The 27,342-nt window shown below is 42.0% G+C and overlaps 1 protein-coding gene across 1 annotated transcript in view; it reads right to left on the reverse strand.

The window, feature by feature from the left end:
- Positions 1-1,163: 1,163 nt before the first annotated feature.
- The window catches only part of LHCGR (luteinizing hormone/choriogonadotropin receptor), a 61,568-nt gene continuing 35,389 nt past the window's right edge, over positions 1,164-27,342 (reverse strand). Inside the window, exons 7-11 of the mRNA XM_061168717.1 lie at positions 26,147-26,215; positions 20,919-20,993; positions 18,948-19,133; positions 15,577-15,657; positions 1,164-2,316 (exon numbers count right to left, since the gene is read on the reverse strand). Coding sequence (XP_061024700.1) covers positions 1,164-2,316; positions 15,577-15,657; positions 18,948-19,133; positions 20,919-20,993; positions 26,147-26,215 — 1,564 coding nt within the window. The remainder of the gene's footprint in view (positions 2,317-15,576; positions 15,658-18,947; positions 19,134-20,918; positions 20,994-26,146; positions 26,216-27,342) is intronic.

Here is a 27,342-nt window from a genome sequence, read left to right on the forward strand (position 1 = left end):
GGGTTAAATTATATAAAATACTTATCAACATGTTTGGCATATAATAAACTTTCAGTAAGTTACTTTAAAGTGTCAAAGGAACTTACAAAAAACACTGCAATTAAAACCATAATTTCATTGTCCTATAAGAGTCAATTCTGATAAATAAAAATACCTCTAGCAAATATTGGATGTACTTTTCTATACCCTCAAAGATAGAAATGATGAAAGTTAAGCATTTTAAAATATTTAAATATTTTCTTTTACTTCCATAAAAGATAGGGCCCTAGAAAGAAAAAAAAATTTTTTTTCCTTATAGATTTCATAACTTCAGTGTAATTCAGCACATTTGTTGGATACTATTGCCGAGATCCTGAGCTAGGAGACAGGGAAACAAAATTGAGACAGGGTTCCTACCCACAAGGAGTTTACAGTATACTGTTTAATGCTTCATTGCTCTTTAGAGACTAAACACCAAACCAACAGGCTGAAATGTGCCTTTAGATGCTTACTTTACTTTAAATAGTGGAACCTAGATGGGATAGATAAACGTCTTTAGGACAGCACTACCCAGTAGAACTTTCTGTGACGATGAAACTGTTCTGTGTATGTGCCGTGTAATAGGGTAACCACTGATCATGTGTGGCTATTGAGCATTTGAAATGTGGCTAGTGCAACTGAGAAACTACATTTTTAATTTCATTTTAATTTAGCTACACGTGTCTGGTGGGTACCAGATTGAACAGTGCATCTCTAGAGTGTATTTCTCAAGCTATCTGATGAAAAGGACAAGTTATTTTAAACTTCAAATGTTATGGGCTAACATTTTTATAAAATGCAATAAAAATTATTGCAAGGACAAAATGAGAAAAAATTAAAGACATGCAAAATACCACCTCATTTTAAAAATATTAGATTCAACAGACATAAAATTACTCTGCCAAAATTGCTGTAAAAGTTTCTAAACACTCTCAACTTCTGTATTGTTATCATGTGCCAGTGACACATAGTTTTTAGACCGGCAATGGTCATAGACCACACTTTGAGCTAGGAAGAGGTCTTTTTTTGCCTAATGTGCCTAACACATAATTTCCTGAAATCAGCTCTTTGTTAAAATTACTGGTACAGATAATTTTTTTTACATATTTAAGCATAATTCAGTAATGTGGTTACTGATATAGCAGTTAACACTCCTTACAGCAAGTCTTGTCCAGGACAGCTGAATATTGACATTGTAATGTGGTCACCTTCAAGGTAGACTGGGAAGGCTTATTTGATCCAGTGAAGCCATTTTTGCAGTTGGAGGTATAAGCTGAAAAATCCTTCCTCCTGTAAAGTTCAGCTCGATATTTACAGCAGCCAAATTTGCTCAGCAACAGAAAGAAATCCCTTCGGAATGCCTTTGTGAAAATTGCATACAGAAACGGATTGGCACACGAATTGACAGGATAAAAAAGAACCAGTAAAACCTTAGAATTGGTTACTGTAATAAGGGGCACTTTGAAGGCAGCTGAGATGGCAAAGAAAGAGATTGGTGCCATGCAGGTGAAATCGGTGAAGATGAGGACTGCCATTTTCTTAGCAATCTTTGTATCTTTGTTAGTAGCCATCAGCTCTGGATTTTGAACTGCAAAATAAATTTTAATGTAGCAAGCACAAATGATGATGAAGGCCACTACATTGAGCATCAGGATGGTTAATATGTAGACCTGTGAGAGAGTGGTTTCCACATCCATGGGGAGGCAAATGCTGACCTTCATGTAATTGCTGACACCCACAAGAGGCAACATGGCGATTAGAGTAGAAAAGAGCCATCCTCCAAGCATAATCGGAATGGCATGTTTTAATCGCAGCTTTTGGTCCAGCTGAATAGCATAGGTGATGGTGTGCCATCTTTCTAGTGTGATGACTGTGAGGGTGTAGACAGAAAGTTCACTTGCAAATACAGTGAAGAAGCCAGCAGCGCTACATCCACTCCCTGTCTGCCAATCTATGGCATGGTTATAATACTGGCCTTTGGTTTGGGCATCAACTGAGGCAATGAGTAGCAGGTAGAGCCCCATGCAGAAGTCTGCAAAGGAGAGGTTGCACATGAGAAAGCGGGGCACTGTCAGTTTATAACGACTGGTCAGGAGAACAAAGAGGACAGTCACATTTCCCGTGATGGCTAAAATATTAATCAGCCAAATCAGTACTCTAAGGAAGTCATAGCCCATAATATCTTCACAGGGATTAAAAGCATCTGGTTCAGGAGCACATTGGAGTGTCTTGGGTAAGCAGAAACCATAGTCATAATCCCAGCCACTCAGTTCACTCTCAGCAAAGATGGCAGAATAACTGTAAGAAGAATAGTTTGGCTCAATGTAAACTTAGAATTTTTATGATTCTGGGTATTGAAAATATTCAGAAATCATCCGTAGTGTTTTTTTAAGGAAAACAAACAAAAGGAAACAAAGTCACAGCAGCCTTAGTCTTACATTTATTTATCTGAGAACTCTGAATTGATGTAGGATTTCCTTAAGAAGGGAATGAAAAACCATTTAGACTTTTTTTTTTAATATGTAGATTTTACACAATGATGCAAAGACTTAATGAAGCTGTGTACAGAGGATGATTTTCTTTGGAAAACAAATTTAGAGACATAATCTTGCTTGCTCAATGTAAAAGAACCCTTTCTTGACATTTTCTTAGCTATTTATCTCCTTTAGTTGTCAACCAAACTGTTATCAAGCTGTCTGTCTGTAGTAGAACGCAGATGGGATTGGAAGGCTCACATTGTTAAAGATCATCAGCTACTGAAGGACATGCTTGCACTTAAGTCCCTGGCTAATCAGATAGCCCAGTTGAGAAATAGAAACCAAGGATAGGTTACTCGATAGAAATTTAGGAGCAGAGTAAGAATAGAGTCATGAACAATAGGAAGAAATAGTTTTAAATAGATATTTCTTACAGTATGAGTCAAATTCAGAGAGTGGATTGAAGAGGGGCTCTGTCCCTAGAGAAGGAATAGTCCCACCTCCGCCTCTCCCTTACTCCCAACCACACTGCTACTGCTTGAGTTCAGATTTTCATTTTCTCTTAAGGGACAATTACATTAGTTTTCTTCCTGGCATCCTTCCTCTAGTTTCAGCCCTCTTCTAGTCCATCTGTATATTCCTTCTGTATGGCCTTTCTTACGCACAATATATTAATTCAAACATTTCCTAGTTTCTCATTGGCTAGGGGATAAACTACAGACTCCTTGTGATGACCTCTAAGTCTCTCCTTGATCTTCGTTCTGTCTCCTTCTCCAGTCGCATCTCTAAGAAGCAGTCGTGCTGCACAGTGCAGAACGTGGGCTCGAAAGCAAGACTGCCTGGGTTCCAGCTTTTACTGGCTGTGTAAACCTGGGAGAGTTATTTAACATCTCTGTACCTCAAATTCTTCATTTGCCAAATAGGGATGATAATCATACCTCCCTCATTAGGGTTGTGCTAAGGATTAAATGTATTAACACATGTAGATTGTTCAGGATAACGCCTGACACCTATTAAGTGCTCAGTGAATGTTGGAGATTCTCATAACTATCTCTTGCAAATCCCCTGTGCAACCAACCCTTTGGTCACGTGAAATGACATGTGGCTCTCAGAATAAGTTCTACTGTTTCATCCCTTTGCATTTGAATGTGCTGTTTCTTCTTCCCTTTCTTTCCTTATTTCTCTGGAGAATTCCCCCTGATCTTTAAAGATAAGCATCTCTATGAAGCCTTTCCTGATTCTACACCTCTAAGGAGTTTATCACCCCTTCTCTCAGCCATGGCTGCACTTAAGTACTGTTGTAATTCTCAAACTATATTGCCATTATGTGATGATGCATGTCTTCTTTCATAGTCTGTGAGGCTATTCTTTAATAGCCTTGAAGTCAGGGGATTAGATCTTATTTATATCTAAAATCTCAGTGCCTCACATAGTTTTAGCTCAGCGTATCCATTCAGTAAATGTTTGTGGAATGAATAAACCAGGGTGATGCTGGCTTGGAAAGGAATTGAGAGGATACAGAGACAATGAATAATACAGTATGATGCATGTAGGCTTAACAAATTTTCTCTTTGCCCACAGTTGGCTAATACAATCTTGGGAGATGGAGAAAGGGGCATAATTTTTCTGTCAGGGCCACTACAAATATGTATTTCACCTTAGAGTTCCTCACACATTAAAAGAGCATTTTCCTCTAGTCTTAAAACTTAGCTTCTCATTTTCTGTAGAAGGAAGTGTGTACCTAATACAGTGAGTGGATAAAATGATATATTTGAGCAATACAATTACCTAAGGGAAAAAACAGATTTAAAAAAAAAAATGGAAAAGAAATCTATGACTGGGGACTCCAGAAACGTGCTAGCATATCATAGAAACCACACTGGAACTGGAGAAGTACTGCTGCCACACACAGGAGACTGCATAGGAACCTCACTTGTTTTATTATTAAATATAAGTAGCATATTTGCTTGTCTTCATGCACATCAGTATAATTACCTAATTTAAAAAAAAATATTTTAATTAATTAATTTATTTATTTATTTATTTTTGGCTGTGTTGGGTCTTCGTTTCTGTGCGAGGGCTTTCTCCAGTTGCGGCAAGTGGGGGCCATTCTTCATCGCGGTGCGCGGGCCTCTCACTATCGTGGCCTCTCTTGTTGCGGAGCACAGGCTGCAGACGCGCAGGCTCAGTAGTTGTGGCTCACAGGCCTAGCTGCTCTGCGGCATGTGGGATCTTCCCAGACCAGGGCTCGAACCCGTGTCCCCTGCATTGGCAGGCAGATTCTCAACCACTGCGCCGCCAGGGAAGCCCTAATTACCTAATTTTAAAATCTTTAAAGATATATGGTGGTTATAAGAATGATGAGAGAAAATAGGTTTTTTCTTACCATTGGCAAGGTCCTTAAAGACCAGCTCATTGAACCCTTCATTTTATTGGTAAGGAGACCAAGATTAAAGGAGGTAAGTGACTTGCCTCAGGTCCCTCAGCACTAGGCACTAGTGGCAATGCTAGGTCTTCATATGCATAGTCCAGGGGCCTTTCTTCTACTTCACTATCTCTCAGTCAGTATTTTTCAAGGTGTGGTCCTTGGACCACTTGCATCAGAATCACCAGAGTCTTTGTTACAATGAAGATTCCTGGCATTACTTCAGACCCTGAATCTAACTCTCTAGGGACAGAGCCCAGGAATCTGCATTTTAAGCAAGTTCCCTGGATGATTCCTACAAAATAATAGCCTTTTTTTAATCAGATGAAAACTTTCCAACTATTGCCGCTTTAGTTTCCCTTACTACTTTCCCCTATTAAAACTACTTCAGCTGCTATTAGAAGCACTAATTCAAAACCACTAAAAATTCTGCCATGATTTCTGAATAAACTTATATCACTAAGAGGTCAAACATGTTCCCTTGGATTTCCCTGGTGGCGCAGTGGTTAAGAATCCGCCTGCCAATGCAGGGGACACGGGTTCGAGTCCCGGTCTGGGAAGATCCCACATGCTGCAGAGCAACTAAGCCTGTGGGCCACAACTACCGAGCCTGCGCTCTAGAGCCTGTGAGCCACAACTACTGAGCCCGCGTGCCACAACTACTGATGCCTGCACGCCTAGAGCCTGCGCTCCGTGACAAGAGAAGCCACCACAATGAGAAGCCTGTGCACCGCAATGAAGAGTAGCCCCCTCTCGCTACAACTAGAGAAAGCCTGTGCACAGCAACGAAGACCCAACACAGCCAAAAATAAATAAATTTAAAAAAAAAAGTTCCCTTTCCCATTCCCCTGGTCCCTTGCTCTTTCTTTTTTTGCCCTACTGGGCACATGTCTAGCAATTCTTCTCCTTGGTGATTTGTCTGCAGACCAAAAACCTACCTGCTGCTACTTACATGTGTCCTGGGATGGCTCCTGAGGGCAACAACATGACTGTTGACAAAACCCAGCATGGAGCTGTCTTTAGTACTGAAGGCTGTGCAGGGAGTGTGAATGGACTTGGATGGGCTTAGCAATATTGAGTCAGAGGAAGGAGAAGCAGTAGCACCATTGCTCCAGTTACAATCAACAGGCAGGAGAAAAGACAGGGATTTTAGGAGGACAGTGGGGCCAACCATAGCAGTAAGGGCACCGTAATGTCTTGGGGAGAGCAGATAAGACTTAGTGGCTGGCTCTAGAATTTCTAAACTCCAGGGACTCAGGAATAGCAATCTGGTGGGAAGGGAAGGAAGGGGACTTACCATACAAGATGCTTTCACAAGGAACACACTCTTTTTACTTAGATTATGTGTTAATTTCAGGTAGTTTTGGGGATGCTGAAGATTAGAGGACTTGTTTTAAAACAGTGTTAGCATAGTAAACTCAAGATTGGATGCTTATTTTGAAAGGCGTGGAGTGGTAGGGGCTGATGGTTACTGAGACTGAAGTAAGTCTCCCCTTCCCCCATAACACCCCTTGATGGTACCATTGACTGTACCCAGAAGTGGTTTCCCATTAATGAGAAAAAAAAGCCATATGGTTGCAAAAGAGTTATGGAAGGTGATGATGGAGAGAGTATTGAGAGAGAAGAGTGGGAATGGTGAGGAAAAGGAACGCTGGAGGATAGTTGGTGTCAGACCTAAATGAAGGAAAAAAGAAAAGAAGAATACAGGCTATTCTTGCTCAGTAATATAAGGTACCCTGGATGCTGTCACAATCTTTAAAAACTCCCTTCACTCTCATGGTTCTGAAAGCCAAATGATATTTCTGCTGTCCCTTACAGTTAAGGAAAAAAGTCTCAAAAAAGAAGTATTGCCCAGGGATACCTAGTGTTATAGGAACATTAATGCCAAGAATTCATATCCATGGGACTTCCCTGGTGGTCCAGTGGTTAAGACTTTGCCTTCCAATGCAGGGGGTGTGGGGTTGATCCCTGGTCGAGGAGCTAAGATCCCACATGCCTCGTGGCCAAAAGCCAAAACATAAAACAGAAGCAATATTGTAACAAATTCAATAAAGACTTTAAAAATGGTCCACATCAAAAAAAAAAAAAATCTTAAAAAAAAAAAGAATTCATATCCAACTCTGAGGAGCTCCAAAGCCCAGGATCCTTCTATCATATTACCCTGCTGACTCTATATATCTTGCAGATTGATAGGAAAAAAGAGAAAAGAAAAGAAAAAAAAAGATGTAGAAGAGGGAATGGAGATTGGCAAGGTATCTTAGAAGGGCATCAGGTTTTGTAGCCTGAAGGACATGGGGGAGGGGATGGGAGTGGAAGGGAAATAATAAAACTTCTAAATCACAGTAAATGTGGCATAGGGACACTGGGATTATCTTTTGAGGCATGCTCTTTTACATTTGAAGGTATGTGAAATGCCAAAGCAGCTGAAAAATGTTAAAAAAAAATCAGTTACTAGAATAGAAATGGAGCTCCCCTCTAGTGCGTGTCAGTGATAGCATTAAGTCTGAATAACTTTAAGCTCCAGAGCATAATGGTCAAGGTGGCCTAAGTCTCTTTGAAGGGAAGTGGCTACTTGTAGAAGCTGCGCCTGCAATCAGTTAATCTTTGTGGAATGCTGACCACATGACTAGTGAAAATCCTTACAAATGAGGCTATCATTGAACAAGCCCTTAGTGACATCAAAATACCTGCAAATAAAATTTTAATTCCTGAAGAGAATTTAATATAACTGTAGAATGAATATGTTTTTTTAGAAGTATTTATTTTTAACCAGTTGAAAGAGATAATTGATCAACTGGATGCCACTTGCAAAAAAAACCACAAAAGAATCCCCATTTTAAAACTATAAAAAATGCTTTGCAAACATGCCCCCAACCAAGATTTTTATCAAAAGAAAATCCTTGGGGGGAGACCTTCAAGATGGCGGAGGATTAAGACATGGAGATCACCTTCCTCCCCACAAATACATCAAAAATACATCTACATGAGGAACAACTCTTACAGAACACCTACTGAACACTGGCAGAAGACCTCAGGCTTCCCAAAAGGCAAGAAACTCCCCACGTACCTGGGTAGGGCAAAAGAAAAAAGAAAAAACAGAGACAAAGAATAGGGATGGGGCTTCCCTGGTGGCACAGCGGTTGGGAGTCCGCCTGCCAATGCGGGGGACACGGGTTTGTGCCCCGGTCTGGGAGGATCCCGCATGCCGCGGAGCGGCTGGGCCCGTGAGCCACAGCTGCTGAGCCTGCGTGTCTGGAGCCTGTGCTCCGCAACAAGAGAGGCCGCGATGGTGAGAGGCCCGCGCATCGTGATGAAGAGTGGCCCCCGCTTGCCGCGACTGGACAAAGCCCTTGCACAGAAACGAAGACCCAACACAGCCAATAAATAAATAAATAAATAATAACATTGATGTATGTGGGGAAAAAAAAAAAAGAATAGGGATGGGACCTGCACCTCTGGGAGGGTGCTGTGAAGGAGGAAAAGTTTCCACACACTAGGAAGCCCCTTCACTGGTGAAGACGGGGGGTGGTTGGGAGGGAAGCTTCAGAGCCACGGAGGAATGCATAGCAACAGGGGTGCACAGGGCAAAGCAGAGAGATTCCCGCACAGAGGATCGATGCTGACCAGCACTCACCAGCTTGAGAGGCTTGTCTGCTCACCCGCTGGGGTGGGTGTGGGCTGGGAGCTGAGGCTCGGGCTTCCGAGGTCAGATCCCAGGGAGAGGACTGGGGTTGGCTGTGTGAACACAGCCTGAAGGGGACTAGCGCGCCACAGCTAGCCGGGAGGGAGTCCAGGAAAAAGTCTGGAACTGCCTAAGAGGCAAGAGACCATTGTTTCGGGGGTGCACAAGGAGAGGGGATTCAGAGTACCGCCTAAAGGAGCTCCAGAGATGGGCGCGAGCCGCGGCTATCAGCGCAGACACCAGAGACAGGCATGAAATGCTTAGGCTGCTGCTGCAGCCACCAAGAAGCCTGTGTGCAAACACAGGTCATTATCCACACCTCCACTCCTGGGAGCCTGTGCAGCCCGCCACTGCCAGGGTCCCGTGATCCAGGGATAACTTCCCCGGGAGAACACACGGCGTGCCTCAGGCTGTTGCAACGTCATGTCGGCCTCTGCCACTGCAGGCTCACCCCGCATTCCATACCCCTCTATCTCCCCGGCCTGAGTGAGCCAGAGCCCCCTAATCAGCCGCTCCTTTAACCCCCTCCTGTCTGGGCGAAGAACAGACACCAGAGGGTGACCTACATGCAGAGGCAGGGCAAAATCCAAAGCTGAACCCCAGGAGCTGTGCAAACCAAGAAGAGAAAGGGAAATTTCTCTGGGCAGCCTCAGGAGCAGTGGATTAAATCTCCACAATCAACTTGATGTACCCTGCATCTCTGGAATACCTGAATAGACAACGAATCATCCCAAAATTGAGGCGGTGGACTTTGGGAGCAACTGAAGACTTGGGATTTGCTTTCTGCATCTAATTTGTTTCTGGTTTTATGTTTATCTCAGTCTGGTATTTAGAGCTTATTATCATTGGTAGATTTGTTTATGGATTTGGTTGCTCTCTTCCTTTATTTTTATATATATATATGTATATATATATATATTTTTTCTCCTTTTTCTCTTTTTGTGAGTGTGTATATGTATGCTTCTTTATGTGATTTTGTCTGTATAGGTTTGCTTTTACCATTTGTCCTAGTGTTCTGTCTGTCCTTTTTTTAAAGTATAGTTTTTACTGCTTGTTATCATTGGTGGATTTGTTTACTGGTTTGGTTGCTCTCTTTTTTCTTTTCCTTTTTTTATTACTTTTTAATTTTAATAATATTTTTTAATTTTTAATTTTAATAACTTTATTTCTTTTTTCTTTTTTTTCTTTCTTTCTTTTTTTTTCTCTCCATTTTATCTGAGCCGTGTGGCTGACAGGGTCTTGGGGCCCCAGCTGGGTGTCAGGCCTGAGCCTCTGAGGTGGGAGAGCCGAGTTCAGGACATTGGTCCACCAGAGACCTCCAAGCCCCACGTAATATCAATCGGCGAGAGCTCTCCCAGAGACCTCCGTCTCAATGCTAAGACCCAGCTCCACTCAACGACCAGCAAGCTCCAGTGCTGGACATCCTATGCCAAACAACTAGCAAGACAGGAACACAACCCCACCCATTAGCAGAGAGGCTGCCTAAAATCATACTAAGTTCACAGACACCCCAAAACACACCACCGGACACTGTCTTGCCCACCAGAAAGACAAGATCCAGCCTTATCCACCAGAACACAGGCACCAGTCCCCTCCACCAGGAAGCCTACACAACCTACAGAACCAAACTAACCCACTGGGGGCAGACACCAAAAACTACGGGAACTGCAAACCTGCAGCCTGCAAAAAGGAGACCCCAAACACAGTAAGTTAAGCAAAATGGGAAGACAGAGAAATATACAGTAGATGAAGAAGCAAGGTAAAAACCCACCAGACCAAACAAATGAAGAGGAAATAGGCAGGCTACCTGAAAAAGAATTCAGAGTAATGATAGTAAAGATGATGGAAAATCTTGGAAATAGAATGGAGAAAATACAAGAAACGTTTAACAAGGACCTAGAAGAACTAAAGAGCAAACAAACAATGATGAACAACACAATAAATGAAATTAAAAATTCTCTAGAAGGAATCAAAAGCAGAATAACTGAGACAGAAGAACGGATAAGTGACCTGGAAGATAAAATAGTGGAAATAACTACCACAGTGCAGAATAAAGAAAAAAGAAAGAAAAGAATTGAGGACAGTCTCAGAGACCTCTGGGACAACATTAAATGCACCAACATTCGTATTATAGGGGTCCCAGAAGAAGAAGAGAAAAAGAAAGGGACAGACAAAATATTTGAAGAGATTATAATTGAAAACTTCCCTAATATGGGAAAGAAAACAGTCAATCAAGTCCAGGAAGCACAGAGAGTCACAGGCAGGATAAATCCAAGGAGAAACACACCAAGACACATATTAATCAAACTATCAAAAATTAAATCAAAGAAACAATATTAAAAGCAGCAAGGGAAAAACAACAAATAATATACAAGGGAATCCCCATAAGGTTAACAGCTGATCTTTCAGCAGAAACACTGCAAGCCAGAAGGGTGTGGCAGGACATATTTAAAGTGATGAAAGGGAAAAACCTACAACCAAGATTCCTCTACCCAGCAAGGATCTCATTCAGATTCGACAGAGAAATTAAAACCTTTACAGACAAGCAAAAGCTAAGAAAATTCAGCACCACCAAGCCAGCTTTACAGCAAATGCTAAAGGAACTTCTCTAGGCAGGAAACACAAGAGAAGGAAAAGACCTACAATAACAAACCCAAAACAATTAAGAAAATGGTCATAGGAACATAAATATTGATAACTACCTTAAATATAAATGGATTAAATGTTCCAACCAAACGACATAGACTGGCTGAATGGGTACAAAAACAAGACCCGTATTTATGCTGTCTACGAGAGACCCACTTCAGACCTAGGGACACATACAGACTGAAAGTGAGGGGATGCAAAAAGATATTCCATGCAAATGGAAATCAAAAGAAAGCTGGAGTAGCAATTCTCATATCAGACAAAGTAAACTTTAAAACAAAGACTATTACAAGAGACAAAGAAGGACACGACATCATGATCAAGGGATCAATCCAAGAAGAAGATATAACAATTGTAAATATTTATGCACCCAACATAGGAGCACCTCAGTACATAAGACAAATGCTAACAGCCATAAAAGGGGAAATCGACAGTAACACCATCATAGTAGGGGACTTTAACACCCCGCTTTCACCAATGGACAGATCATCCAAAATGAAAATAAATAAGGAAACAAGCTTTAAATGATACATTAAACAATGGACTTAATTGATATTTATAGGACATTCCATACAAAACCAACAGAATAGAGTCCCTCCGCAAGTGCTCATGGAACATTCTCCAGAATAGATCATATCTTGGGTCACAAATCAAGCCTTGGTAAATTTAAGAAAATTGAAATCGTATCAAGTATCTTTTCTGACCACAACGCTAGGAGACTAGATATCAATTACAGGAAAAAAATCTGTAAAAAATACAAACACATGGAGGCTAAACAATATGCTACTAAATAACCAAGAGATCACTGAAGAAATCAAAGAGGAAATCAAAAAATACCTAGAAACAAATGACAATGAAAACGCGATGACCCAAAGCCTACGGGATGCAGCAAAAGCAGTTCTAAGAGGAAAGTTTATAGCAATACAATCCTATCTCAAGAAACAAGAAACATCTCAAATAAACAACCTAACCTTACACCTAAAGCAATTAGAGAAAGAAGAACAAAAAAACCCCCAAAGTTTGCAGAAGGAAAGAAATCAAAAAGATCAGATCAGAAATAAATGAAAAAGAAATGAAGGAAACGATAGCAAAGATCAATAGAAGTAAAATCTGGTTCCTTGAGAAGATAAACAAAATTGATAAACCATTAGCCAGACTCATCAAGAAAAAAAGGGAGAAGACTCAAATGAATAGAATTAGAAGTGAAAAAGGAGAAGTAGCAACTGACACTGCAGAAATACAAAGGATCATGAGATTACTACAAGCAACTATATGCCAATAAAATGGACAGCCTGGAAGAAATGGACAAATTCTTAGGAAAGCACAACCTTCCGAGACCGAACCAAGAAGAAATAGAAAATATAAACAGACCAATCACAAGCAGTGGAATTGATACTGTGATTAATAATTTTCAAACAAACAAAAGCCCAGGACCAGATGGCTCTGCAGGCAAATTCTATCAAAAATTTAGAGAAGAGCTAACACCTAGCCTTCTCAAACTCTTCCAAAATATAGCAGAGGCAGGAACACTGCCAAACTCATTCTACGAGGCCACCATCACCCTGATACCAAAACCAGATAAAGATGTCACAAAGAAAGAAAACTACAGGCCAATATCACTGATGAACATATATGCAAAAATCCTCAACAAAATACTAGCACACAGAATCCAACAGCACATTAAAAGCATCATACACCGTGATCAAGTGGGGTTTATCCCAGGAATGCAGGGATTCTTCAATATATGCAAATCAATCAATGTGATAAACCATATTAACAAATTGAAGGAGAAAAACCATATGATCAAATTGAAGGAGCAAAACCATATGATCATCTCAATAGATACAGAAAAAGCTTTTGACAAAATTCAACACCCATTTATGATAAAAACTCTCCAGAAAGTAGGCATAGAGGGAACTTACCTCAACATAATAAAGACCATATATGACAAACCCAGAGCCAACATCGTTCTCAATGGTGAAAAACTGAAACCATTTCCACTAAGATCAGGAACAAGATAAGGTTGCCCACTCTCACCACTAGTATTCAACATAGTTTTGGAAGTTTTAGCCACAGCAATCAGAGAAGAAAAAGAAATAAAAGGAATCCAAATAGGAAAAGAAGAAGTAAAACTGTCCAAATAGGAAAAGAAGAAGTAAAACTGTCATTGCAGATGACATGATACTATACATAGAGAATCCTGAAGATGCTACCAGAAAACTACTAGAGCTAATCAATGAATTTGGTAACGCAGCAGGATACAAAATTAATGCACAGAAATCTCTTGCATTCCTATACACCAATGATGAAAAATGTGAAAGGGAAATTAAGGAAACACTGCCAATTACCATTGCAACAAAAAGAATAAAATACCTAGGAATAGACCTACCTAAGGAGACAAAAGACCTGTTTGCAGAAAACTATAAGACACTGTTGAAAGAAATTAAAGATGATACAAATAGATGGAGAGATATACCACGTTCTTGGATTGGAAGAATCAACATTGTGAAAATGACTGTACTACCCAAAGCAATCTGCAGATTCAATGCAATCCCTATCAAACTACCACTGGCATTTTTCACAGAACTAGAACAAAAAATTTTACAGTTTGTATGGAAACACAAAAGACCCTGAATAGCCAAAGCAATCTTGAGAAAGAGAAATGGAGCTGGAGGAATCAGGCTCCCTGACTTCAGACTATACTACAAAGCTACAGTAATCAAGACCATATGGTACTGGCACAAAAACAGAAATATAGATCAATGGAACAGGATAGAAAGCCCAGAGATAAACTCACGCACATATGGTCACCTTATCTTTGATAAAGGAGGCAAGAATATACAATGGAGAAAAGACAGCCTCTTTGATAAGTGGTGCTGGGAAAACTGGACAGCTACATGTAAAAGAATGAAATTAGAACACTCTCTAACACCATACACAAAAATAAACTCAAAGTGGATTAAAGACCTAAATGTACGGCCAGACACTATCAAACTCTTAGAGGAAAACATAGGCACAACACTCTATGACATAAATCACAGCAAGATCCTTTTTGACCCACCTCCTAGAGAAATGGAAATAAAAACAAAGATAAACGGGACCTAATGAAACTTAAAAGCTTTTGCACAGCAAAGCAAACCGTAAACAAGACGAAAAGACAACGCCTCAGAATGGGAGAAAATATTTGCAAATGAAGCAACTGACAAAGGATTAATCTCCAAGATATACAAGCAGCTCATGCAGCTCAATATCAAAAAAACAAACTACCCAATCCAAAAATGAGCAGGAGACCTAAATAGACATTTCTCCCAAGAAGATATACAGATTGCCAACAAACACATGAAAGGAATGCTCAACATCACTAATCATTAGAGAAATGAAAATTAAAACTACAATGAGGTATCACCTCACACCAGTCAGAATGGCCATCATCAAAAAATCTACAAACAATAAGTGCTGAAGAGGGTGTGGAGAAAAGGGAACCCTCTTGCACTGTTGGTGAGAATGTAAATTGATACAGCCACTATGCAGAACAGTATGGAGGTTCCTTAAAAAACTAAAAATATGACTATCATATGACCCTGCAATCCCACTACTGGGCATATATCCTGAGAAGACCGTAATTCAAAAAGAGTCATGTTCCACAATGTTCATTGCAGCTCTAGTTACAGTAGCCAGGACATGGAAGCACCCTAAGTGTCCATTGACAGATGAATGGATAAAGAAGATGTGGCACTTATGTACAATGGAATATTACTCAGCCATAAAAGGAAACGAAATTGAGTTATTTGTAGTGAGGTGGATGGACCTAGAGACTGTCATACAGAGTGAAGTAAGTCGGAAAGAGAAAAACAAATACCGTATGCTAACACATATATATGGAATCTAAAAAAAAAAGGTTCTGAAGAACGTAGGGGCAGGACAGGAATAGAGACACAGAGGTAGAGAATGGACTTGAGGACACGGGGAGGGGGAAGGGTAAGCTGGGACGAAGTGAGAGAGTGGCATGGACATATATACACTACCAAATGTAAAACAGATAGCTAGTGGGAAGCAGCCACATAGCACAGGGAGATCAGCTCGGTGCTTTGTTTCCACCTAGAGGGGTGGGATAGGGAGGGTGGGTGGGAGATGCAAGAGGGAGGAGATATGGGGATATATGTATATGTATAGCTGATTCACTTTGTTATACAGCAGAAACACACCATTGTAAAGCAATTATACGCCAATAAAGATGTTAAAAAAAAAAAATCATTGGCACTGATAATAATAAGATGCACGCAGAATGAGACATGGCTTCCCGAGTTTCTTTGCATGCAAATACTTACAGTGTTTCATTATTTGGTCTCCTTGCTGTGCTTTCACATTGTTTGGAAAAGTTTTTAAAAATGGAAAATGAAAAATTCTGCCTGAAAGAGGTAAAAACAAACAAACAACCACAGTTGAGCTTTTGGTCTTTAAACCTGATCATGTCTATTTATGCTTTGTTCATCCAAATTCTCTACCTATTACACCAGCCTCGTGTTCTGCACCATTGTCCTATCTGAAACGCTTCCTGGGAGAGAGTAAAGGCTTCTGAATTATCATTAGCGTGCTTCCAGCTTAGATAAAATGCTTCTGAATGCTAAGTCTTTTGTGTGGGCTCTAGAGATGAAAAAAACTTAAATGTATCACATTGAATCGTGGATTTTTCAATGCTCATTAAAAGCTGTCTTTGTGGTGTATTAAGGTTTGCTCCTCACCGCTCTCCTCACCACACCGGCCTTGATGAACAAATAACCATTCAGAGTTCATGGCTTTGTATTATAACTGGGAATCTCTTTTGTAAAGATTTGAAGTTTCTGGACCTGACATTATGATGTGAATTTTCTGCTTTTTTGGATTATGTGCAGAAATATAATGTGGTTGCTCCCTATTCCTTCATGTTTCCCTCTAAGAAATTTAGCCTATGGAAAGGGGAAAATGTCAAGAAATTAAAAGAAGGCTGTACTTATATTATTCCTAAAATGAAACCAAAGGGAGGCACAAAGGAAAACTGGGTGAAGAAATAGCGGAAAGGAGAGCAGGCTGTGCGAACCTCAACCTTTCCTGAGGAGGAAGGAGAAATGAGGCAATCCAGAATGCATATTTCTATGTATTATTCTTCTCCAGTATTAACAAGACAGTTCCTTGTAGGAATGACTTTGAATAAAAGCAGGAAGGTAGAGAATATATAAGAACTGTCTGACCTACTGGACTCACTTTCAAAAATTAATCAGCTTGTTATTTTGCATGAGAGATAGAGAGAGGGAGTGAGAGAGAGAGATTGTGTGTGTGTTTAAGGCTGGCTCTGTATCTGATACTTAGAGATACTCTGTGTGAACCAATCTACAGTTAACAGGAAATGTGGTTGTTCTTGGCCTTCAGATAATAGCACTGGGTTCTGTCTACTGTATCTTTTTTGAAATTTTAATCATAGATACCAAGGAGAGTTTGGGGGCCATCTGCCTAGGCAGCTGTGTGCGTTATCCACACAGCAGCTGCAGGGCAGCGGGGTGACCCAGAGTTTGCACAAACAGTCCACTGACCCAGCTTCAGGCTCTCCATCCTCACTAACATCCAAGGTTTCTAGCTTTAGAGATAGAGAGGGAGTCAGTTGAAGCTTGTAATTCCAATCAAGACAACCTCTGTGTGACTGCATTCCCATCTCACTTTGATACGGGCCCACAATTGCATAATGCCGTTTTTTGTTTTTTTTTTTAGCCCGGAGGTTGTAGTCTCTTTCATCTACTGAACTAAAAAACCCCTGAACTAAAGTTTTAACGTGTTAGTAATTTCAGAAGTGATGTGACCTCTTTGCCACAAAAGTGGAGGTGTCCAGAATCAGCTTTATCATAAACCGGCATCTGTATCCTCTGTTTTAGTTGTTCTCTCACCAGCTTTGCTCACTTCCAGCCCATCCTCCACCTTGCTGCCAGAGTGATACTTTACAAAAGCAAATCTGAGTAATTCTGTTTTGAATTCTTCAGTGGTTCCCCATCCTCTAAACAACTTGGCCTGGTACTCAGAGCCCATCATAGCCCACTTCTCCCTGGTCTCCTCTCCTCACTCATCCTCCTCCATGTAACCATAAGTCTTCTTGTTTTAGTTTTTCTGAATGACTTTCATCCCACTGTCTCTTGCCTTTGTGCCTTCACACAAGCTATTCCATCTTCTTGGTATGCTTTTCCCCACACGTGTCTAGCTAACTCCTATCTGTTCTTCAAGGCTCAGCAGAAGTCACTTCCTCAGGAAGCCTTCCATAAGCCCTGCTGCCATTTAGAAATTCTCCCTCTGTTCTCCCACAGTACTCTGTTCTGTTCTCAGCTCTCTCATAACATTTGCTGTATTGGACCTAAATATTGGCTCTCACGTGTGTTGTCCCCAAACAGCTGCCTGTGACTCTGATGGCTGGGATGAGCTCTTACTCATCTTTGTATCTTCAGACTTTTGCATAGTGTTTGGAACACGGTGAGTGCTCAGTTAATATTCTTTGAAGCTCAGTTAATAGTGCATAGCTCTCTGAGTACAGTGAGTGGTCTGTCTTCTTGGTTACCTCAAAAGCTTCAGGTAGAACTGCACCTACCTACGCAAGGCACAAGTAGGTGTACGATGATAACACGTGCTGGTTGATTAATTATAAATAGGTTGATTCTAAGACAGTGGCATTCTAGTGTCACTCCCTTAGTGCCTCATCTAATTAATTGATTGAGAATATCTGCTTAGGCTGTATAATATCCTTTTAGGGTGACGTTTTTCCACCTGTGAGTTGTGACCCATTAGTGGGTCATGAAAACAATAAGTGAATCAAGACTAGCATTAAAAGCAAAAAACATGAAATAAAATAGACAAGAGAATATCAGTGTTATCACATGTAAAACAGTTAAGTAGTGCTTTGTTTTATTGCAGTTACATGTGTCGTGTTTACTGGGTTGCAATGTAAAAAAAGTATTTCTTAGTATGCATTTCAGTGAGAAAGAAAAAATGTCCGGAGAACAGTGCTTTCAGGAAAGAATGAAATCCTTCACATCCTGCCATTCCATTCTGGATTGAAGTGAATTAGTTGAATCAGTAAGATGTCCCCCACTGATCGCAAACCAGCCAGGAGCTTGTGCCTTTTCTGTTCCCACACTAAGCTAATCCTTAGGGGGCTAGGAATCTGTTCTGTAATAAAAGATAGTCTTATGTTGGGAGAGAAATAGCTTGAAAAAAAAAACAAACAAACACTGGAAACCTTCTGTAGTGTTTTCTTTTCTTTTCTTTTCTTTAACTAAGGATTAAGACATTAGGTAAAATTCACCCTACTGAGCCTACTTCCCCCACTTCTTTAGAAATGATGCTCTCTGATAAGGATTAGGGCTAGTTGATCTTTGAGATACCAGTTTTGTACTCCATTTTGCAACTGCAGTTATAGTCTGATTTAAGGCTATAGTTTTGAATTAGCTAAGAATAATCTATGAAGGTCTTCTAGCTGCAGGGTGAATCGACTATTTGGAGTCAGTTTTCAGGAGGAAATAGGACAGTTCATTTTCTTCTGGTCTATCTGAAAGTGACCCCATGACTATGGAGCTGGTCTAGAAGGCAGGGAGTGAAGGGGCAGGGAGCCATCGACCAGTTGACTATTTTCAAATCTGAGTTTCTGCCACAGCCTGGCAGGCTTTACCTTTTGTTTTTTACTCACTCTTTTGTTGGCAAGTTTCTAAAAGCACAGCAGTGGCTGGGGTAAGTCAATGTGGCATCCAGGAGACTGGTAAATTTTTCTCTTGATGGCAGTTTTTTCAGAGAATAGGATGATGTGGCAATTAGTGTCTGAATGGACTCCAGCCCATAGCTAGGCAGGGCCTGCAGTTTAGTGGAAGAAATATCCCTGAAAAGTAAAAGGGAGAAAGGTTTATTTATTTATTTACTTAACATGTATGATTCATAGAATGAAACTTCCTCTCAACAATAGTATCCTTCTAGGTTCTGAGGAATCTTTTCTCCATCTTGCTTTCTCCCTAATTCTCCATTTCAGTTAGTCTCATTAAGATCTGAATTCAAAAAAGCTACGTGGTCTTTTTTCTGATATGTACCCCATTATTCTTTTCAAGGCTGAGTATAACTCCTTGTACCTGTCATACATTCATTAGCATTCTCTCTCTCCCCTCTGCTGCTTCCTTTCTCCCTCTCTCTCCCTCCCTCTATCCCTCTCCACTTAGCAGAAGTGAAATAACTACTTGCTTTAAGAGAGAGCAGGCACATGCAGTGACATCAGCTTCTGTGCTCTACTCCAGGGGGAAATATTTAGGGCTTCAGATGCCTCGGTCTTTGATTGATCAAGCTCTGCAGGGTAGGTTTTCATGAAGCACAGGCTAGTTACGCTATTCAGAGCCACTGTGTGGCATTAGCCACCCTCTAACTTCTCTAAAGGCAAGCTGGATTCATCAGTCCAAAGCAAGCAAACACTCGGCCATGCAAGCAAAACTGTGTGGAAAGCTCAGGTTTTTCACACAAGGTCCTGAATGCCTCAGCTTTTCTAGACTTGAGGCAATGCCCAAGAAAACTCCAAACAAATTAAATGTGAGGAGGAAGAGTCAGTGGGAATTTAAAAATTCTGCCCATCTTCTAAGTGGCTGCTGCGGATACCCCATGGAAGTTTTCCAGGAGCATAGCCCCCTGCAGCAAACTGACCCAATACTTAGTGCCCATCTCATGGGAGGGGCTCAGTAGGGGATTGATGAACAGATGAACTTGACAACGTGGCATGATGACTAGTGTAGGCCCTTGGTGGAATAATCAAGGTGGCAGAATTTGCCTTGGGGGCTGCAGACTCATTGCTTTTGTGTCCTTATTGATTTAGGTAACCAGTGTTCTCATTCTGCTTTACAGAGTTATTATCTTAGATGTATTAGGGATTGACCACATGATTCTTTGCAGGCCTGGTGATTTTTTTTTTTTTTTTGGTGGGGGTAAGATTTTAAATTAAGATTCTAGAAATGGCAAGGTCTCATTACAAAGGAGTGAATCTCTGATGATTGATTTTCAGTTTCAGTGAGAGACTCATGGGGGAAATATTTTGGGGGTGTGGAAGGAAGGACCACTTCTAGATATCCCTTAAACCCTAAGGGTATAATGAGAATAGTTATTTGGAGAGTAAGAGACCTAGGTCTGGTCCCACTGTTCTGGAAAAGTCAGTGTAGATGCCTACCGGGCTCACAGTCATTTCTAAGCAGGTAGACCAAGCAGGTTTTCAAGCAAAAACTGTCATGCAGGGTGTCTTATGATCATACTCACTCATTCTTGTGCCTGACCAAAGGCAACTCTCCTTAACTATTCAGTGCCCAAGTAGGTGACCAGTTTGCTGTAAGAACTCTGCCTATAGGGTGTGCTAGACTGGAGAGTATTCAAGCAATGTGTAAGATTCTGAGTCTGGTGTACTTTGAATATGAGACATAACAGACAGGGACCCCTAGGGTAGGATGGCAGAAGCCGAGAGACAGCAGAAAAAACAGTGGGCAGGAAGCACGAGGAGGTGGTGCTTTGTTACGGTAACGCTTGCATGTGCAGAGACTGGTTCCCCACAAAGTAGGCTGGGGACCATGTGGCTGGACACCCTGAGCAGGGCTGCTGGGCTGCAGCGGGTGGGGAGGGAGGGCAGCAGTGCTGTACTCACAAGATGCTAGGCCCTGTGGCCCCCCGGAAGGCGCCATTGTGTATCTTCTCCAGGTGCGCGTTTTCCTTTAGCTCCCTGTGGGGAAGGACAGTGTCCTTAAGTCACATTGGCCTCCTCTCAATTCTTGGAGTGGAGTTTGCAGCTCATGTGTAAACAGTCATAGCTGTGCGCATGCGCGGTGAGAGCAGCCTGTGGGCATGGCGCTCAGGGGTCGAGGGGACAAGGCGGGGCTGTAGGTAAAATGAGAAAAAGACGTTCTTGTCCTCGGAGAAATTGTGAAATCGCTGGTGTGCTTGGCTCCGCCTTTCCTCTGCGATCTTCCCCTCACTCCGTGGAACCCTTTGTCCTACAACTTAAAGTACTCCCTACTTCTGTCCTGGAGTTGTGCACATTTACTACCAGGCAGCTGGGCAGGGAAGAAAATGCTGCTCCAGTGTTCAAGGCTGAAGGGTGGAAGTGCAGCCCACTCTGCATCAGGCCGTCATGACCTTGGAGGGCTCAGTGTTTGTTCATAGTAATAATACTGAAGTTTGCAAATTCTTTACTTAAAAGAAAAGTAGGGTCCATTCAAAGCTACCCCCTTTCATCACGTTAATTGGACTCTTTTTCTTTCAGCTGTGCATTTCTCAGTGGGTTAGAAAGGGGAGGAAGGACAGCCTGTATAGAAAATTCCCCCTACCCCGGGTGCCCCACGGGTCTGTGCCCTGTGCCTGATCGTTGCCAGGTGTGTGTATTGTAGAAACAAAAGGGTTGAAGGCCACTGCTCTTCAGGAAGCCAAAAGCTGCAGTGGGAGTAACTACCTGAGAGCTTCTGTTCCCTAAGCTCAAGACAGCTCAGGGTGAACTGCTCAGGACCAGCTCAGCCTAGCCCCGCTGAGCAGCTCGCGTCTGGGCCCTGACGCTGGTGTCTCCAAGGACAGGCCCTTCTCTGCGCGGACAAGGAAGCCGGGAGAGGAGTCCCTGGGCTCAGACTTGTCAGCTTACTTTTGATTGCTTTCTTCCTACAAGAGAAGGGGTGGCGTCTCAAAGAACATTCTGGAAAACCCTGGACAGTGGGCACAGTGTACATCCATTGCTGGCATGATGATTTTGAGCATAGGACATGATTCTTCTGCACCACTGTTACAGTGGCAAAACAAATACACCAACACCCACTGCCCCTCCCTCGCAGGATCCTCAGTAATTACCTGCTTCATCTCATAGCTTTACATCTTCTTCATCGTCTTTCTGCAAGTCTCCACATCACCCCTGCCATTTAAAAACTGTAAAAGCCCCTGCGTCTCACTCCCTCGGTGGCTGTCTTCCACACGCTTCTACTAAGCGTTTTCCTCGGAAAGCCTCGGCCCTTTCATCACAATGCACCCGTCAGTCTCACATCGTCCCATCCCCTGGGTGTATTTCCACTTTCAAAGAGACGAGGTTGTCAGAGTCAATTGCTGTTTAAAATCTAAATCAAAAGAAAAATTCCTTCCCAAACCTCCATGGCTCTTCTTCCTGATTTGATTTGTTTTAATTATGTCCAGTTATGGTCATAGATCATTGAAACCTGGCTCTGTGAGCAAATAATCCTCGTGTCAGCCAGGTCAAATTAATTGTTCAAATTTCAGGACAGCATTTCTCATGTTTTATTAAAACTCGGATCTTTTTGTATAATGATAACTCTGTATTATGTAACTTGGTCAAAAATAAATCCAAAATGCATCTACCGCAGTTTCCTGGGGGTCGCTTTTGGGAGCTCTCCCAAGTGGCATGGCCTTCTAGGTGTGAGGAGGATAGGAAGGATGACCTTTTGAAGAGCAGTGGGAGAACTCCCGAACTCCAGCCAAGGCTTCCCTAATGGGGGTGCTCTGGGAATGGTAGGGATGGGCTCTCAGACCCCTGGAGGTATCTGAGGGTAACCTTCTGAAGCTGCTCCTCTCCACCCTGTCTGTCTTAGTAAGTAACGTATTTGAGAACTTTGTAGGGCTGTGGTGTCATTGTTCTGAACAACTTTGGACAGGCCTTTATATGAGGAAGGTGTCAGAAATGGGACTGGACACGCCCATCGTTTGAAAATTTTGCTGGACGGTTTTGAAAACTACTCCCTCTGCCCTGCTCAACCCTTCAATGGGTCTGCTTGCTCTTAGAAGAGAATTCAGACTCCTTCTCATGGCCCCTCAGTCCTGATGACTTGCTCCATCTCCAGGTTAATCCCATCCAATGGTCCCTTTGCCGATGACCCTTAAGTCACATTGGCCTCCTCTCAATTCTTGGAGTTTATCAACTTCTTTTCTTGCCCAACTCAGGACCTTTGCACATGCTGCTCCCTCTTTCTGTAATGCGCTTCCTCTGATGATTGCCAGTGCGGACTCCTTGTCATCCTTTAGGCTCAGCCTAAATATCATACCCTTGGTGAGGCTGTCCCTGAGCACCTAACCTAGAGTCAGTCTGCCCCCGGTACTCTCTCAGATCTCAGGGATAGGTTATTCCCTTCACAGTATGTATCACTACCTGCAATAATTTCATTTATTTACTTGCCTTCTTCCTGTCTCTTCTGCTAGTACAGAAACTTCATTAGGGCAGGGACTGTTTCCACGGTACCATTGTAGACACAGCACTTAACATGGTGCCTAATATATTGGTGATGCTTAATAAGTGTGTGTTGAATGAATAAATGAATGGAATTGACTTGTGTTCTTGGCAAACTGATTTGTGTTCTTGGCTTCCTCTTTCTGGCGACAGTGAGGTATGGGGAATACGTACTAATGGGACTTCGGGACTTTTCTAAGTCCATACCCATTCTGGCGTCTCTAAAGCGTTTGAGACACTGCTGACCAAGGACCTCCCACCTTACGCTCTGCTTTCCCTGGCCTCCCAAAGATGTACTCTGCTGATTAGCCTCTCACCTCTGCTTTTGCTCTGGCTTCTTTTCCTTATCTTTTGTTCCCCCCCAATTTTATATTCAGTCCTCTTATTTTTCCTCCTTGTGCAGGTGACCTCAGCCACAAAGAACTTCACCCATCCTCTCTCCTCAGGTAATTCTGACTTCTGTGTCTCTAGCCCTGGCCTGCCCCTTCCAGCCCTCTGTCCTCCCTGCTAACCCATGAGCCAACCTTCTTTAAGCACCCCTCTCACATTTCCTATCCCAGGACTTTCAACGGCTTATTTTCTACAGAAGAGAGTCCAAATTGTTTACTCTAGCATCTAAGGCCCTTTCTGCTTTGTCTCTAACCCACATCTAGGACTTTCTAAAAGGTACTGTTTTCTGGTCTTTGAGCACATCCCATGCATCCTCCTCTGGGCTGTTCTTGTCCTCTGACCGGAGTGCATTTTCCTTCCATCTTTGCCTGTCCAAGTTAGGCTCAGCTCAAAATCTATGTCTCTCATGAGGCTTTCTCTAATTTCCTTCTCTTCTGCCTTTGAAATCCCAGAGGACTTTACCTCTCTCAGGCCAGGTACCATATTTTGCCTTCTGTTTTTGTAACTACTTAGTGTACAGTTTATGTACCATTTGGAGATGTTTCTTCCTAGGCTGTAAGCTCCTGCAGGGCAAACACCAGGGCTTCTTCATCTTCATTTCCCCTCAAAATATAACATGTTCCTTCAAACACAGCTGATGCTTGGCAAACACTTGTTGAGTGAATAACAGAATGAGGCATCTGAGAGTACTGTGCCAGGAGAGGATAAGCCTCTGATTTTAATTCGGCAGAAACAGATTCGATTGGCCAGAGTGAACCCTGCATTGAATTCAAGTCAACAAGAAAATGAGGGAAAATCCACTCCATGGTAGGAAGGACAACTGTTTAAAAAGCTACCATTCCTTGAGCACTTAGTATGTGCCAGACTTGTGCTAACTGCATAAAAATACAATCTTATTTAATTATCATTCATTCATAATTAACTATATAATGTAACAAATAATTAATAAATGAGCACGTACTCTATGCCAGGCACTGTGCTAAGTACTGAGGATGCAAAACAGACCTTTTCATTTTGGTGGTGGTATCCTCAAAACAAGCCTATTAGCAGCTCCATTTTATGGATGAAAACACTATGGTTTAGAATGGTTGAGCAACTTGCTCAAGGTCAAGGTGGTAAATAATGGGATTGGAGTTTGAGTCCCAGTTAGTGACTGTTAGATCCATTCTCTTCTCCACCAAGCTATATAACATGGTATCCATATAATACGGTCTTTGGTTAATATTTGTAGTTAAAATAAATACTATATTATATAGACTTATGCTGCTTAACTTCAGACCGGCAGCATCATGATCTCCTGGGAGTTTGTTAAAATTTCAAATTCTCGGGCCCTACCCTAGACCCACTGAATTAAAATGTCTGGGGGTGGGGCTCAGGAACCTGTGTTTCAGCAGTCTCCATGTGATTCTTATGTGTGTTAAAGTTTGAGAAGCACTGGTGTAGACCATGGTTTATACCTATGGCTTACTTATTATTAAAAGCCTTTTCATTTGTTTGCTTTCCTTAACTTTGGCTTTAGTTGAGCCTTTCATGTGCTATTAGGTTTTACTGTACACAAGTGTATGGTGATTGTCACCGTACCTGGTACCTGTCATGGTTCAAGCAGCCTCCACCCTGGCCCTGTGAGCTTTGTGAATGAGCCCCTTTTTTAGAAAAGGAGCCATGGAAAGAAAGACAGGTTGAGAACAGTGAAGGAAGCAGTAGGGATGCTTCTCTAAAGTTGAAGGCTGTTAACACTGGGGACTGGGGTAGGATGTGGTGAAAACGCAGGGCTCCCTCACCTTGTGGAACATGAGCTCCTTACTCCCCGCCGCATCCCCCCCCCCCCCCAGCCCGCAGCAGTAGGGAGATGGGCTTCTGTGTGGGCCTGTTGTGGCTGATTAGGCTGGTAAATGGCATTATCCGATTTCTCTGCAGTGGGGCCGGGAGGAAGAATTTCTTCACTGAAATCACGCTGCCTCTAACACACCATCGACCCGAGCGAGGGGACTAGAGAGGGAGGCTGTGAGGTGGAGGAGCCTAAAGTAGGGTGTTGAATATTTCAGCAAACTGTCAACTTCAATGTATCCAGGCTGCATCTATCTTCGATATCAGGGTGCTCTGCGGTTTCCAGCCAGCCAGTTGCCTAGTAACATGCGTGCCACACTGAGGACCAGCCATTTGAAAGTTTATTTTTGTCCTGAGTTAGTTGCTGAAGATTGAATGTGACCTGGTAGCCAGAGTAATATTTCATTTTTATTCATGAGCTGGGGAAATAAGCACATACTTACAGGGAAATCAGCGTTGTCCCATTGAATGCATGACTTTGTATTTCTTCAAATCCATTTCCATATAGTTTTCTAAGGAGGGAGGAGAGAGGTTTTAGGAGCGAAAGAAACACAGTTGGGAATCACACATTCTTCCTTCTGTGACATGTATTACTAAGATAATTACTGGCATTTACAATATCTAGCTCTGTTTCTCTAACATTTTAGATCCTCGGGGCCTGCTGAGATAAGACTGTTTTCTTGCTCTAGTTGGCTTCCACCTCTACCACCAGCACCACCACTAATTTGTTAAGTGTTTATTAAGTGCCAGATATTGATCAACCATTCTACATATTTATGATTTAATCCTCATCGTCACTTCCATTGCTCTCGTCAGAAACCTAAGCCTTCATGTTGTCGTGTAGCTTGCTAAATGTCATAGGAAACAGCGGCAGAACTGGAATGTGAGGCTACAGCTGTCTAACACTCAAGTCTTGTCTCTGGTTCTACAGGCCTGTCTGGGCATATGGGCTTTCTCAGTCGCCGAAAGCTGAGGGCAGAAGAAGGCTCCAGTACTGAGTGAGTGTTTCTTTTTCTTGGATGAGTCTGTGGTTTTGCTGATGCCACATTTTGTTCCACAACCAAGATTTCAATGTCTGTAAACAGTTCTTTAAGACCCATTAGTGGATAGTGAAATCAATTTAGTTGGGTACAATCAGCCTTAAAAAAAATGAAATAGAACAGAATGGAACAAAATGGAAAATGTTAGAGTATGTTGCATGTCATTGGGGTAGTACTCTTTCTGAAGTTTTGTTCCACCATTTTTGAATGTTATGTACATGTAAGTATATGTATACATATATACGTATAAGTATACATATATACGTATAAGTCTGCCCAGAACAAGACATAGGGGACTCCTTAGAACACAGATGCTGGGAAACGTTAGAGGCAGAAAAGAGCTTGGAGAGGAGCAAGCGGCAACCCTTCATTTGACAGAGAAGGAAAGAGGCTCAGAGAAGAAAGTGACTTGTCTAAAGTTCACAATAGGTGGAAATGAGACCAGAACACACTGTGACTGGGGCTACTTCCAGCATATCAGTTTTGCTGGGTGATTTGACTCTTCTTCCCTGAGATAGCCACACGGCCCCTCTTCCTCCTCCTGTAGAGCTATGTTTGATGTCATGTTCTCGGTGTGGGCTTTCCTGGCCACCCTATTT

The sequence above is a fragment of the Eubalaena glacialis genome, chromosome 14 (assembly GCF_028564815.1).
Source record: "Eubalaena glacialis isolate mEubGla1 chromosome 14, mEubGla1.1.hap2.+ XY, whole genome shotgun sequence".
NCBI classification, from domain to species: Eukaryota; Metazoa; Chordata; class Mammalia; order Artiodactyla; family Balaenidae; genus Eubalaena; species Eubalaena glacialis.